The sequence below is a fragment of the Ylistrum balloti genome, unplaced genomic scaffold (genome assembly GCF_031769215.1).
Source record: "Ylistrum balloti isolate Yb309-2 unplaced genomic scaffold, AGI_CSIRO_Ybal_v1 Utg371290, whole genome shotgun sequence".
In the NCBI taxonomy this organism is placed as follows: domain Eukaryota; kingdom Metazoa; phylum Mollusca; class Bivalvia; order Pectinida; family Pectinidae; genus Ylistrum; species Ylistrum balloti.
Window position 1 is genome coordinate 102,539 of NW_026782692.1, and position 15,373 is coordinate 117,911.

A 15,373-nucleotide genomic window follows, 5' to 3' on the forward strand; every position below is an offset into this window, starting at 1 on the left:
TGTCGACTAGTATTCAGTGCTGACACCACCCAAGATGGAAACACTATCTTAATGGCATACAAAACAGGTATGTTTCCATCAACCTTCAATTTCCAGCCATTGATAAAGGCAATGAAATCAGAAGATGGCTTTGGTTTACTGAAAATCAAAACACGTGAGCCGCCGACGTCATAACTCGACCGATTCGTCAAACATCAATATGAAAAAATGGCTCATACTGGTGCTTTCCTTCCGTGATGAACAAACTAATAAAGACATAGATGGACTGCTATATATTGACTAGGCTTCCAAGAAAAAAAATCTTGTGGATATCATAAGAAACTTTAATTGTACTTATAAGTCTATGTGACATGACGTCAACAATTTGTAAATATACTTTAAATACTATAAGGTTTATTACCGTAACGCGCTTTATACCTCGTTTGAACAGTTGTATATAGGATTGGCGGCTGACAAACATGAGGGCAATATGTCATTTTAATCTTTAAAGCGCTTCTGACTAATCGTTTTTTTTTATTCGATAACGAGTTTGAGTCAGCAGAGTCGGCTGGAGTATATTTACAATATATTAATGAATATTTATATTATTGATAATTAATTATTAGTTAATTGTCCTATCAAGCCAGGACCAGTGTGTGACTAAAGCATACGCGGATATTCGATTCTTAGGCCTTCATGGCGTCATATCAGGAGTTCTCTTCGCCAGGGTCAAGGTCAGCAGTTAGGCCAGGGTCAGCGACTTGCTTGGAGTTCACAGTAAACGAATCGATATGTACCATCTTGGTTGTGTAATGGGCAAGCTATTTAACCCAATTAGCATGTTACAGTCCGAGTTTCGCTTAAGTTCTTAAGCAGCGAAGATACTAGCTACTATAAAGGGAATCATGCTTTAAAATTACTATAGCTGTTCCCGGGTCGATCAACCCAGTAAAAGCAAAACAATAAAAAAACGACATCGAGGTCTTCCGTTGATGTATAGTGTACCAAAAAAATATCATTATCACATTAGTATGTATTAGAAGACACTAAGACGTTAAAAACACCATGTGGACCACATTTATAGTCGTTTTTACAATATATGTAAGATTCCTGAAATATGTCACTTATACAAAACTTACTTAAGATTTTGTTCATAAAATACGTATGATATGGAAAACTCAACTACAACAATGTCTGAATCGACTCCAAATTTGGGCAGACGAAAATGGATTTAAAAATTTCGCAATAAAAAAAGTTTGTATGCATTTTTGTCATATGCATAGACAACATCACGATCCAAATATATTTCTTTGTTTCGCTGTTGTTGAGCAAACCAAATTCTTAGGAAATTGTCGTTCCTTCCACTTCGGGCTCTGAATATTTCAAACGTGGTGACCTACTCTGGTTTTGGAGCTGATGGACAGACTTTGTAGAACTCTAAATAGATCAGAATTAGACTGCGGCTTCATTTTGTAAGGATCTGCTAGACCTTCATATTTCAAATGATTAACACTTTTCATCACTAGGGTGTGAGGCTAGCTCTCCAAGTTTTTCAGAACACACCTCTTTGTAGAGGCAAGCGAACTATATATTAATATAAAGCCGTCGAAATAAGTTTGCTCTGCAATAAACCACTCAGCTAATCAAGTCAAATCCTTCAATTTCTGCTTTTTGCAATTTTGTTTGGCCCAAAATATATATACATATATATATATATAAAGTGTTTCAAAACAAACCAAAGACCATTCCTCCATTCGGTATTCGAATTTCAGCTCTTTTGCAGAACACAAATATCTATATTGACCAAATTCGGTCATTTCACTACATGAACGTGTTAAATCAGACCATGGCAGTTGCACCTTTTTTTCATCCTTCTCGAAATTGCAGTTAAAATATGCATATAAAATATTTCTACATTGATATATTTATGGTTCGAAAGATGATAGGGTTATCTCCGACATGGTTACACAAGATAAAGCCAATGGGTGCCGGCTACCGAACAACGCCTCAATATTCTTGGCAGAAGCGCGAGCTATCTACTTCGCGCTTGAACATATTCAAACAAAGTAATGATAGCTGTTATATACTAAAAGGATAAAGAAACGCAGGGTGAACTTTAAACCAGAAACTAAGTATAATATCGGGCTTCATTTAAAAAGAAAGTTTGTATACTTACAGATAAATTAAAGCTTAAAAATTTCCAAAGTCTGTATTTTGCATCTGACGATTGGTTTAGAGGTACTACCGATTAAATTAAATGGACCAATATGATTTTGAAATTGAAATTGAACTGAGTCATCAATATCTTGTGTGTCCGCCGTTTGCTGTGGTCACGGCCCTTATTCTTCTGGACATAGAGTTCATGAGAGCGTTAATCCGTCTTATGGGGATGTTGTCCCACTCGTCAATCAGAGCTCTGGTCAACTGCTCTCGAGTAGCAGGGAGTGGCTAGCGCTTTTGAACCTTTATATCCAACTTGTCCAAAAGATGCTCGATCGGGGACAAATCAGGGCTATATGGCGGCCAATATAGTGATTGAATGTTGTTGGCCAGAAAGACTTGGCAAATCCTTCCTACGTGTGGTCTAGCATTATCTTGCTAGAGGGTTAGATTATGCTGCTGTAAGAAAGGGATAACATGGCGTCGGAGGATCTCATCTCTATACTTAACTGCTGTTAGATTACCATAAGTAACAACAAATTGTTATTTTAACCCGTGTGAGATTCCTCCCCACACCAATACTGAACCGCCCCCAAACCTATCCCTCTTTACAACGCAAGCGTCCGTAAAACGTTCGACAGAATCGAAACTCGTCCGTGAAGAAAACTTGTCTCCACTGCCTCAGTGGAAACCGTCGTGGAGCATGTGCAGCAACCCAGGCCATACGACGCTGACGTAAAGCAGGGGTAAGGTGTTGACCTACGTAGGGGCGACGTGCTCTTACACCAACTTCTCGTAATCGATTCCTTACAGTTTTTGAACTTATAGGACGCCCATGATTTCCACGAACATTAAGTGCACTCTCAACGGCAGTAAGACACCGATTACGCACATGGGAGACGGCGATATAGCGATCGGCCAATCGCCCAGTTTCCCGAAGACGTCTTACCAGACGTTCTATGGTGGATACATTAACATCAAAGTGCCTAGAAACCTGATTTTGCAGCTGTCCTTGCATCAGCATCTGAATGGCCTGACCCCTCTGAACTTCTGTGAGTCGTGCCATTCTTAAAACAAATCCAAATCTCAATTAATTTTAGGGAAGCAGTTGGTCTGTATAAAGACTAACGAAAAGTGACTTGACCAACGCTGCATGAGACCAGAACAACACGGTGTACGAGATTCTTGTTTTTTCCTTCCTCCATTTACCAGAGCTTCGCACTGTACCGTGACTAAATTTTCATTACATGACAAGGTGTTATATGACCTAATTACTCAATCCACAAAGTTTCACTTTATTTGGAGAACGCGTTTTCAAAATATCGGAATAAATATTACCCTGCGTTTCTTTATCCTATCAGTATATATTCAACCCTCTCTCTCTGTAATACAAAGGCTTAGTGATAGAAATATCGAAAATATTTTCATTCGTAAGACATTAATACTATATCATGAACTTGCCTTAACATTTAGTATTATATTTTCTGTATTCCTTGGCACATGGGAATACCAGCCCATGGAATATCATGCCGCAAAGGCAGATTTATCACTACCATCTGTTGTTTTCAAACTTTATTGCACTGATTTTAGCTCAATTAACAGCAGGCATTGACGTTTGTTTGTAAGAGGCCATGATATATTTTGCATCCTTCCTGATGGTAATGTTGAACTGACTGAAATCGACATGACAATGCTGAATGTATACCACAAGTGGTAACATTATACTGAATAATCAACGAAGCTGGTTTCACCCTAGCAATGTAGAGGATTACTAGCAAAAAGTAGTAGCAACGTGTTTTCAATGGTCACTGACATGAGTTGGCCAAAGACATAACCCAAACGTCTTTTTTTTCAAATGGTCAAAGGCTCACGTAAAGGTCAAAATTGAAGCAGTGTCCATGGGAGACATTAAGGAAAACTGGTTATCATAAAGGACTATGCCAAATTTACTCACCTCTTATGATCTTGGAATGATGTCTACTGTGACGGTTATTACGCCCTGCCTGAAGGGCAATGGATTTTGTTAAAAATATTGTATCACGCGCTGAGAGTTTAAATTTTTTGATAATTTGGTAATTATTTAGAACCATGCTATGAACTTAAAGGAAAGCATAACTACCATCTTTTTATTATTACTTATGTAAAGACTTCGTGTATGTTCTAACAAGTTCATCTGCAACGTTTATGAATTCAATCATTACACATATAACTACATCAAATCTAAATGCAGGGTCACCTTATAGAAATTCAAATGAACGAACATATAAAGCTTCAATATATTCATTAAGACGGATAGAAGTAATCACAAGTGTGTAAAAACGGCAAAACGCAAAGCATTATGTCAATTGTTCATTTGCTGTGCAGTTTGCGTGATTGTCATAATCACTCTATAACACGCCCCAAACGCTTTGTTTTAAATACACATTTTATTTACCTGTTTGGTTTTTCTCACGAACTCTTTCTAGATTCAACAGAATATAAAACAAAGTTAAAACTATTGGTTTTGTACATCTAGTATATTTACTTTAAACATATATTGCATCCATAGCTATAGCACAGACGTTCTTACGGAATGCCATTGTACGCCTGAATAAAGAGGAAGGTAGTGAGATCGACATGGATATGCTGGATCTTGTAGTTGATTTTACATTGGACACCAAGCCTGACAGCACGAGTTATGTAAACGTATACCTCCAGTCGAAACAAGCTGCCAAATGGCCAGTTCGTAAGTAATAGCCTTTCATATATCATCAATATCTATATCATAACGTACAATTCTGTATACATCAGTTTGTTATTACATTTGGTTGTAGAAGGTAAATACAGATGATATCAAGACACTTTTGATGGAAAACCCGACCCATATGTCAACGTGATCACACAGGAGGCATTGATACACTATATAAAAAATTAGGTCTATGTTCATGATTGCCATAACAAATACATGTTGCTGTGTTCTCATCGTTGATTCTCTATACCGTACATAACAAATAACCCGACCTCGATATTAAACAGTGTTAATACATTTCAGCTTTTATCACCAGCGCAACATGTTCCCCGACTTAATAGATTTGTAATTAAAATGATTCATGACCGTATTTAGAAGCAATTACAGGAACGAGGGGGACTGCTAAGTCTCTCACAACTCTGATCAAGATTTTAAAAAATCTAATTGATCACAGTACATTTGTGTATTTTGTGGTATATGATCTGTTTACCATCTCGTGACACTATTATCGACCCAAGTTTACATAATATTTCAGTATCTCGTTCACGTCGTATGTCAGGGCTAGAATATGTTATGTGGCTGATGAAGGCGACTGTGCATACACCGAAACGTCACACGCAAATCTATTACAGTAACTAGTGTTCCTATCGCTTTTCCTATCTCCTATCCTTTAAATAGAAAACAGTTTGATTTTCAACTTAAAAACGCAATTCCTCCTGAATGCATGAGTGGATTTCAAACGAATTTTCTGTTAATTTCATAGAAAACTTGGCTAAAAATTCTGCTTTAAAACCCTATTTTTCCTCAAAAATTGGACTCCTTCTGAACACACTTAATGGGTTTCAAACTACTTTTGTTTGAAACATATTCGTTGTTAAACAATCATTTCCCCGATACTGCTACGGAATAAGTAACACAAAGCATTGTTACAAAACTACTTTTTAAAATATAGTCACATAGGGACGTCGGTATCATTCAGGAATATGACGGAACCTCTTGTAGGGAAAAATAGTATAATCATTACATTCTTAACGGCCCGTCAACACATAAAAGGTCATTGGGGCTATCAAACGGTAAACCACACAGCGATCCAAAAAGAAATCACATTAAACAAACCGAAAAATAGAAGACAAATGTTAAAAATCTTAAATGGGTAAGTTAACACATGAATGAAATAGTGCGTAGTAGCCTATTATATAGACCAACATCTTTCAGGTAACCTAGAATGCTTCATATTTGAACTGCAATTTCGAGAAGGATCAACGAAAGGTGAAACTGTCTGTGTCTTCATGTGAATTCATGAGCCAGGGTGGAATTTCTATCGTTCCAAATGACATCAATATGTGTGTTTTGTAAAAGAGCGGAAATTCGAATGCTAAATGATGGGATAGTGTTTGGCTTGCCTTGAAAGAAGGCTTTATATTTTGGATCAAATACAGGTGAAAAAGCAGGATTTGAAGGATTTAGCCTTAGCTGAATGGTGTATTGCAAAGCCAATTAATTTCGACGGCTATATAGTTATGGTATAGGGGAAATAAGTTTAAAGTGTGTTGCCATTTCTATTTTTTCTTGCTAAAGTCTGTTTTCTTTTCAAACGGATTTGATTTCTGATGATCGTTAATTTCCTTGCAGCTCTTGTTCATTATTTTTATAATGGTATCGGTCTATTAACAAAAATGTCATTATTGCAAAGAAAGGGTGGACAAACATACAAGTATGCGATATTTTTTAACCAATCGGAAAAAAATAAATACTTTTGTCTTCCTTTCCAGCTGGTCTAGGCATCGACCTGGTACTGGAGAAGGGAGAGAGACTTTATCTACACGAAGGTGATGGATATAGCTACAAGCATACTCTTGAACAACTAAGAAATATTATACAGAAAGCTGGACTCCGTCTGGAGAAATATTGGACTGATGAACAGCAAAACGCCATTTTCTGTCGATGCAGCACTGATAATGTCAATTAATCAGGTTACTCCTGAAGGATGGTGATGCATTTGTTGCCTTGTTAGGTACTGCTCGCAAAAATATCATTAAAAGCGTGTTGTACACCAAGACATTTGAATAGAACTGATCATTAAGCATGTAGAATAAAACTTCCAGGAAAACAAAAGGAGGTGAAATTTAGATACTTGAGGTAATTACTGATTTCGATTCCTGTTTATTGATTATTACTGGCTAAAAATTAACGTAACCATGCACTTTAAATTCCGGGTGCGACATAAACCGGGAAAACGTATTGTAGCATCAATGAAGTAATATATAGTGTTTATAGTACGAATTTACACAATCAGATTAAATACATGCGTGCAGATACCGGGGTTTACAATCTGGATGTGAATATATAACATGTTTGTAGATCTACATGTATATTTAAGTTAACTTGAATATGATTAACTTAATTTATACAATTCGTAATTAAGTTTGTACTACAATTAATATTAGTTCATATTATAAATTACATGACCTTTTGTGTTGAATGGCCGTTACGACTGTAATGATATTAATGATATATATTTGAGTCTTAGAAACAGGGAATTATCTAACACATACCAGACTGCATGTATGTCATCAGACTGATCCTGGGGTATATTTATGTATTGTTTTGTCAATCATCTATTGCGTTATAGGTATCTCCCACCACACTCGCACAAACCCGCATACACACGCTTGTATTAACTGGAACATTCATTACAATTCGGTAATCTTAAAATAATATTTAAGCCCGGACTTATATCTATGAAATGCACCGTCCATTAAACGTTATTTCAATGTTACAACGTAACAAGTCATGACATTGTTGTTTTTGCTCTATAAAGTCTTAGCAATACTATCAGCTCTCCAAGCAATGCGATGTCGTGGAGATCTTTCATTATGATGAATTCCCATGTGTCGTTAACCTTTTCCGAATTGCTCCTTTAGCAAGAAGTTAATATGTTTGACAAGTGAATAATGGTACACTATAAAAGAAAGTCAAGGTCATACATTAACAATAGACCCCTGGATCATGACATTATATATTAAGTTACGAAATATTGTAAAATGCAAAAATAGAACGCAAGGAACACGTCAACACTTGGGACACTGGCCGTAACGAGGGAGATAAAATATCAAGAATGAACTCCGTTCCTGTGTTAACTGGTCAAACATACCTTTGTGTTGTTTCCATCACGGTAAGCAGATGTTGATTGTCATTATATATTCATCTATATATTAAGAGAAATGTTTATCTTTGAATTTTCTTCTGTTGCATTTTGTAAATGAGATATTTTTTAAACTAAAATATATCCATTACAGGTATTATTTACCATTGATTTCTGTTTAAATACACCCTTAAGCAAATATATCAATTATTAAAATTTCCTTTTTTGACGTCTTTTGAAGCCTTTTTCTTAAGTACCATTTTCAATAAAATGACCTGGTTCATCTTTCGAAAATTAAAATATTTTATCATCGCCATATTCAATGGGATTTGTGAAATAGATACTATTAGCGTACATAATTAAATGTTTTGAACGAATGTATCCTTGGTGAAATTCGAGGAAATGATTACTTGTTAGATCGACTTATGAAATGATATATACGTGTTCATACTTGACAGCTGCTGCTGAAGATTATGGGATATTTTGTTGTCCTCTTGATGTTGGTTTTGTATCTTGTTGTACAAAACTTACTTAGTACTTCAACGACAGGGTAATGGATCCACATTTCTAAGACAATGAACCAGCAGGTGGATATTTCATATTCACCAATTTTAGACAACGAATCATGTAGATATATCATTAATATGTCATTTACAAACTGATTCATGGCCTAATTCTAAACTACAATATGTTCTGAAAAGTGATATAATTGTTATGAAGTAATTTCCATTCAGTTTACATTATACTTTCTAATAAACATCTGGTTTGGAATGTTTTCATAAATGATTCAAGAAGGAATGAATTAAATCACAGAATCTCATCATCATTCATTTCAAGATTCAAGTTTAATATACAACAGATGTACAGCTTGTTAAATTTTTGGCATCAAATGATAAACAATTCAATATGTTTTCTTGTCTTTTTATTCATCATTCCACGTTTAATAATAAAACATGTATCATATTAAATACCGATATGTTGCGAGGGTGCAATATACATGACAACTTACAGGAGTACATTCGAACAACCGAAATGCGAATGAGACCGAAAGACCATTGCGCTTATCTCTTATACTACAATTTATAAATCACATAGCAGATTTCTACCAAATTTGGTCAGAAGTATCTTTGGAGGATAGTATTATTATTATTATTATTATTACTATATTAACGGCCAATCACCACATAAAAGGCCATTAGAGTCATCAACTTGTAAAACATAGAGCGATTCAAAAACGTTCTCTTTTTTTAGTTATCAACTGACATTTAAATATAAAGGAGGTCCTGATTACTGTTATGTAGTTTGCTAGATTAAAAGACCACCAGGTATTTTCACTTGAATGACTCTGACTAACTTTCAAGGTCACAATAACCAAGTGTTTGATATCCAAAATGAATGAGATACTAATGATAGCTAGTGTACATCCCCATTTCTTTCGGTCGTGCTTATTTTCCTCTGGGTAAGTATTTATATTCAGGCAATTGATTTCAATGACAAGATATGATAGGAGGAAACAGGTGTATGGTGCAGTTAAGTTCTCCGTTTTGCTCTATTATATCAGATCATAAATCCGTAGTATTAACTAATTGCACATATTTTGTATACTTTTAGTGATAGCAGGAGGTATACACTACTAGTGGATTTTTTTGTCGGTGGTGCATGAGGTTTGCCATAATACACAATTGTTAATACATACACATGTTCATAATGATACTTTAATAGTATCGAAGATATGAAAATTACGAAATGTATTGAATATTGGGCTAGATTGTTGTTTTCGCCTCCTAACGAAATGGTAGTATCAGTTGAATTCATTGTTTGGTTCTTCTTGTGTAAAAAAATGTATGAAAGATGCTTTTTACTTGTTTCTTTTGTTCAATCTGGAGAATTTGTATGGAAATTATAAAAAAAATGCTGACCTATGTGAAAACATATACTTAGAAAAGATAGAAACAGAACTAGAGACCACGGGGATACAATGTATGAAATTGGATGAGTATCTCTTAATAAAGTGCAGTATTAAACGTCAATCGTGTTACAAGTACAAGTCGTTTTGCAAACAGGTGGGAATGTTTTTGCCTGGTCGGTACATCCAAACGTCGCTGTGGTCTTGAGAACAAGGATCATGAGAACAGAGCAAACTGCTTGAATCAGCGAAGTTCAAATAAGATAATTCTTTTCCAAGAATCTGTCGATAGGCCTAAAGCCTTCTAATCTACATGATGGGTCATCTGTTTTTGGGATCGTATCGCTTCCTGTTATAATTGAAATATCACTCACAAATGTAGCTCGACGATTATTTTTTTTCCAATGCATCACATTTGCCGTCGAAAAGAGGATTGCTCCACCGGTTGTACAAAGTCCGCCAAAATAAAACCCACCACTGGTAGTATTAGTGATATCTGTGATGTAACCTGTAGTTTAATATGGAAAACACCTATAAATGCCTGCATTTAGCCAGTTACATACATTGTAACATACAACAAATACGTTGAAAGAGATCATTAACATAGGCAGTGTGTTTGATATAAAGGTTGCATAAGATATAGCATATATTTCATAGTGTATATTCTTCTCTTTTATTATTACCGTGCTATCGAATCTATTTCATTGAATAAACAAATGATAGAATATAATGACAACATGTGTTTAAGATACCTGTAATTATGGGACCAACACATGACCCAAATCCTTGGAAAAGCAGCAGTATCCCAAAAGCATTGACTATATTCTCCACGCCAGTGATATCGACAAGAATGATAGATTTTGCCGCAAGGACGGATCCCATCAAATATCCGTATGTTCCGCACAGTATAAACATTACAGTGAACGTAGAAGCGGCAGCAGGAAGAGTGCATAATGTGATTCCAACAGAGAACAGTATTACGTTATACACAAAGATTTTATATCGTGCCAGAAATCGCATATCGAAAATCGCCCCTGAACACATCCGACCTATTCCGACACAAAATATTGTTGCAGAAACAACATAGATAGAATCTCTTTCATCCATGCCGCCCTCTCTTCCAAACAACAAAATTAATGCAAATACCGATTGGCTTGAAACAGAAAAAAGGGCAACAACAATACTATAAGATAAGAATCTATAATCCATCATTAACGTTTTAATGTTTGAATAACTACAGCATCTCTTTAAACGGTGTGTTTTGTTGCAGCATTCTACATAATCTTGGTCTTTTTTGAAAGAACGTTCTGGATTTGATGTTTGCGGACTTTTTCTGAAAATAATCAAATAGAAATATAAACAAAATATCTCATTTACTATAGCTAAAATAATTAAACAAACGAAGCGAATATATACAACATGACGATGATACAGGAAAACTTATTGGTACTAGAAAGCCTGTTCATTTGCTCGTTAGTTTGCCTGATGGTTCTGTTGTTGCATACCATGCTGTCATTTGAAAACATATCATTATTTACATTGGGGTGTCGACGATGAATCAGAAGATGTTTACTCTTCCGGAACACATGGTTTATACTCCTTTCACTGTTTTTAGGAGTCTGCAAATAAAAACTGTTTTGTTCCTATTTTGCTCTAGTTTATTGTATGTGAGTTTGGATTAGGAGTATGTTACATGTTAGTGTTTTCGTTTTTTTTATCATGAATAACACAGGCACATTAGATGCCAGTGTCCTATTCTATGGGAAAATCATCATTTATGCATTGCTAAAGGAATTTCTAACTAATGAGGTCAATGATGAAGCACCTTTTGCTCTTTGTGTCGATCAGAAGAGGTCTGAAGAGTAATCCACACACAATGATATTTAGAACTACCCCTGATAGTATTAGAAAGGCTCCGAGAAATCCGTAACACTCGAACAGAAAATTGATTGCAGCAGGAAAAATAAATGATCCGAATCCCCAACCCGCTATACCATTGGCCAATCCACGTCTTTTGTCAAAGTACTGATTCACGATGATAACGCTAGAAGAATGGGTGAGGCACATACCAATTCCTACAAAATTAAAAAAAAAAAAAAAAAACATTTTTATTAGTGTCGGCATATAAATAGTTATTGTGTAACGCATCGCTCTTCGTCGTCTGTTGCACTCGCTGAATTCCTTAAAATAAATACCAACAATATCATTGTATAACATATAATGTATAATCGGGATGATGCCGTGACATCAATAGAATTTCATTGACTTGGATAGGGAAAGCAATGAGGATATAATCTTACAACAAATACACACCAATCAAACGGAAACGGAAAAACATAAAGCTAAAGAACAACCTGTTTAGACCTGAATACACTTTCCAGGACAACCAAGTGAACCTTTCTTGCATTGCAGACTCAGTCTCCACAGTGCATCATGCGATATATATGATATATACACACACATATATATATATATATATATGTGTGTGTGTGTGTGTGTGTGTGTGTGTGTGTGTGTGTGTGTGTGTGTGTGTAGATATCAGATATGTACATACTGCACAATTGGCCCGAGGTTTTCACTTTTCCCGTTTGGAAGGGGAAAACATTATGATATCTTTTTATAGGAAAACTAGATATTTGAGCATTATTTGCTTAATTTCCATTGAAAATATTTCCAAATAAAATGAAAAGTGAACGGGGACTGCTTGATTGTGTGCCCATTTTGATCCTGATTGACCTCCAGGGGCTGATGGGCGGTGTCAAACGGGGTTTAATTGACTCAAATTTCAAAAATCTTCTCAACACCAATATATGGTATGGCAAATGCTCTTCATGAATGGGGGCATCTTAAGGTCCTTTAATTACCACAATGAGTCTCACATTTCTTCCTGGGGAGAAAAATGTAATTAAGACCTTTATGTAATTTTCATAGAAAAAAATGCATTTTTGGGCATAACGTTGCTGATTCCCCACCGGAAATAACAGTGGGAAATAACTCCATAAGAATTATCAGTATAGGGTGACAGCTTTGATGGTTGCAGGTAATGAACAATGTCTAATAATTTGAGATATGAAGGTCTAGCAGAGCCATACATAACGGAACTGTAGTCTAATCTTGATCTAACTAGAGCTCTATAAAGTCTTAGCAAAACTTTCCTATCGCCTCATCAAGCAGTGTGAGACAAAACCTTTAGAATATTCAGTGCCTTGAGGAAGTTGGAACGACAATTCCATGTCAAATATCACAGTCAAAGATTGTTTCCGCATCTGACAAACACGTATAAAAACTGTTTTTGATTTTAAACTGCCCCAATTTAAAAGCTGTGTTTCGATCGCATTCATAATTTTAATTCCAAAAAGTGTAGCCGACAGAATGCTGCCATGAGGTACACCCATTTCCTGCTGATGAACATCGGAAAGGGTCGTTCTATTCCGTTCTATTTCGTAAGCCATTTCCAAATCGAAGAAAACAGCAACCAAGTGATCCTTCTTTAGAAAAAACCTCATTTACAAAAGTCTAACCAAATGACCCGTGGTACTTCGTTTAGATCTAAAACCGCTTTGTTTGGGGTGATATTTTGTTATTAGATTCCAAATTCCAAATTAATATTGAATTAACCATCCGCCCTTGAGTTTTACAAATGCAACTAGTGAGTGATATAAGGTGGTCACTGGAGGTATAAGTAGTAGCGTTACCCTGCTTGGGGATAGGAATGACAGTTGTCTTTTCTCGTGACTTTGAGACAATATCCGATCGAAAAATATCTAAAATTTCAAGTAGTTTTTTACTAATGATGACCCTGGTTGATGTTTTATGAACTAATGTGAATATCTACATGTCCTGTTGCAGAGATGTGTTTTCAACGATTCCAGAAGTTCAAATATTGAGAAAGGTTGATGATGAGTATTATTGTTTTCGGAAGGGAATTTCAACTTTTTTTTTTTTTTTTTTTTTTTTTTTGCACTCGGAGAACAAGATACTGATTTCAGCAATGTTTACAATGTGTTTTATGTGTTTTCCCTCCAGACTTGTACACTCACACTTTTTCATACCAATTTCCATTCAACGATTTTTTAGAAGTACGCATAGACTCGCTCATACATCCATTCCTTATCAGTATATTTATAGCAGTCTTATTTTGTTTTTAAATCAATTACGCGTCTGCGAAAAGGTTGTACCTGTCATAATCTATGTATTGTGTTTACATTTATCAACATTCAAGGTATCTATTTTTTAATTAAGCAAATGAACACTCTTGCTCATTCATAGACTCGCTCATACTTGCTTTCCTTATCAGCACATTCACTGCAGCCTTGTTTTGTTTTTCAATCGACTCAACAAAAAACTTAAACTATATATATTTCTATATTTGTTTCACTTTGACAAGATAGCATGACATACTAACGGAAAAAAGAAACTGTGCATCACTAAAATTTAATTATCTCGGAAACTACCGAACATTTCTCAATAAAATTTCATGGGCATATTTATTGTGTCATACCACACGCTATCACGTCATTAGGTCACCTACCGCACGTGCATTTTGCGACCTACCCTGGTAATTTGACCAACATCTAATTGGAAGGCAGTACACCTGTCAGTGAATACCTATCGTTATTTTTGTGTCAATATCCCTCTGTGGGTACCATATGAACCAAAAAACATCCTAGTTTCAAGAAAAAGCGATTTCTGATAATGCCACGGTTGACGGAAAATGAGCGTTTGCGGATAATCGGCATGCTTGAGGCAGGAATGACCCAAAATGACATCGCACAGCGTTTCAATGTCCATAGGAATACCATACAGTCTTTAGCAAGACGTTATCGGCAATATGGAATCACTCGGGATAGACCGCGTTCAGGACGTCCGCGTGTGACGTCACATCAACAGGACAATTACATACGGTTAACGCACCTAAGGAATCGTTTCCAAACGGCCAGTTTAACGTCTAGGAACATTCCTGGACTAAGAAATATCCACCCAAGAACCGTCCGTAACCGACTGAGAGAACACGGAATCCGGCCGCGACGCCCCGCCATACGTCCTGTATTGCAGCAACGTCATCGCCAAGCAAGATTAGCGTGGTGCCGTAGGCATATCCGATACACCCAACGTGAATGGACGGGTATTTTATTCACGGACGAGTCGAGATTTCACTAAGACAGCAGTGACGGCCGTAACAGAGTGTATCGCCGTGTTGGAGAACGATTCCAAGATGCCTGTGTCGTAGAACGACGTTCTTTTGGTGGTGGCAGTGTTATGGTCTGGGGAGGGATCACTTCCCATCGCAGAACTCCTCTTGTGTTAGTCCAAGGTAATTTGACCGGGATTCAATACAGAGATGCTATCATTCGACAACATGTTGTGCCCTTCATACGTGCCCAACAACGTTTCACTCAATTCTTTCTGTTCATACGCTTCATTTAAAGATTCGGTAAATATATGTCCAATCTTA

The 15,373-nt window shown here is 36.1% G+C and overlaps 2 protein-coding genes across 2 annotated transcripts; both read left to right on the forward strand.

Annotated features, from left to right (window-relative positions):
* The first annotated feature begins 1 nt into the window (after position 1).
* On the forward strand, positions 2 to 6,836 carry LOC132561846 (uncharacterized). The gene is made up of 3 exons (XM_060226554.1): positions 2 to 67; positions 4,688 to 4,864; positions 6,640 to 6,836. Exons 1-3 carry the CDS (start codon positions 52 to 54, stop codon positions 6,834 to 6,836), a joined length of 390 nt encoding a protein of 129 aa, XP_060082537.1. The 5' UTR covers positions 2 to 51.
* A 7,777-nt stretch (positions 6,837 to 14,613) lies between these two features.
* LOC132561847 (uncharacterized) lies at positions 14,614 to 15,078 on the forward strand. Its single transcript, XM_060226555.1, has one exon. The coding sequence runs from the start codon at positions 14,614 to 14,616 to the stop codon at positions 15,076 to 15,078; it is 465 nt and encodes a 154-aa protein (XP_060082538.1).
* Positions 15,079 to 15,373: the final 295 nt, after the last annotated feature.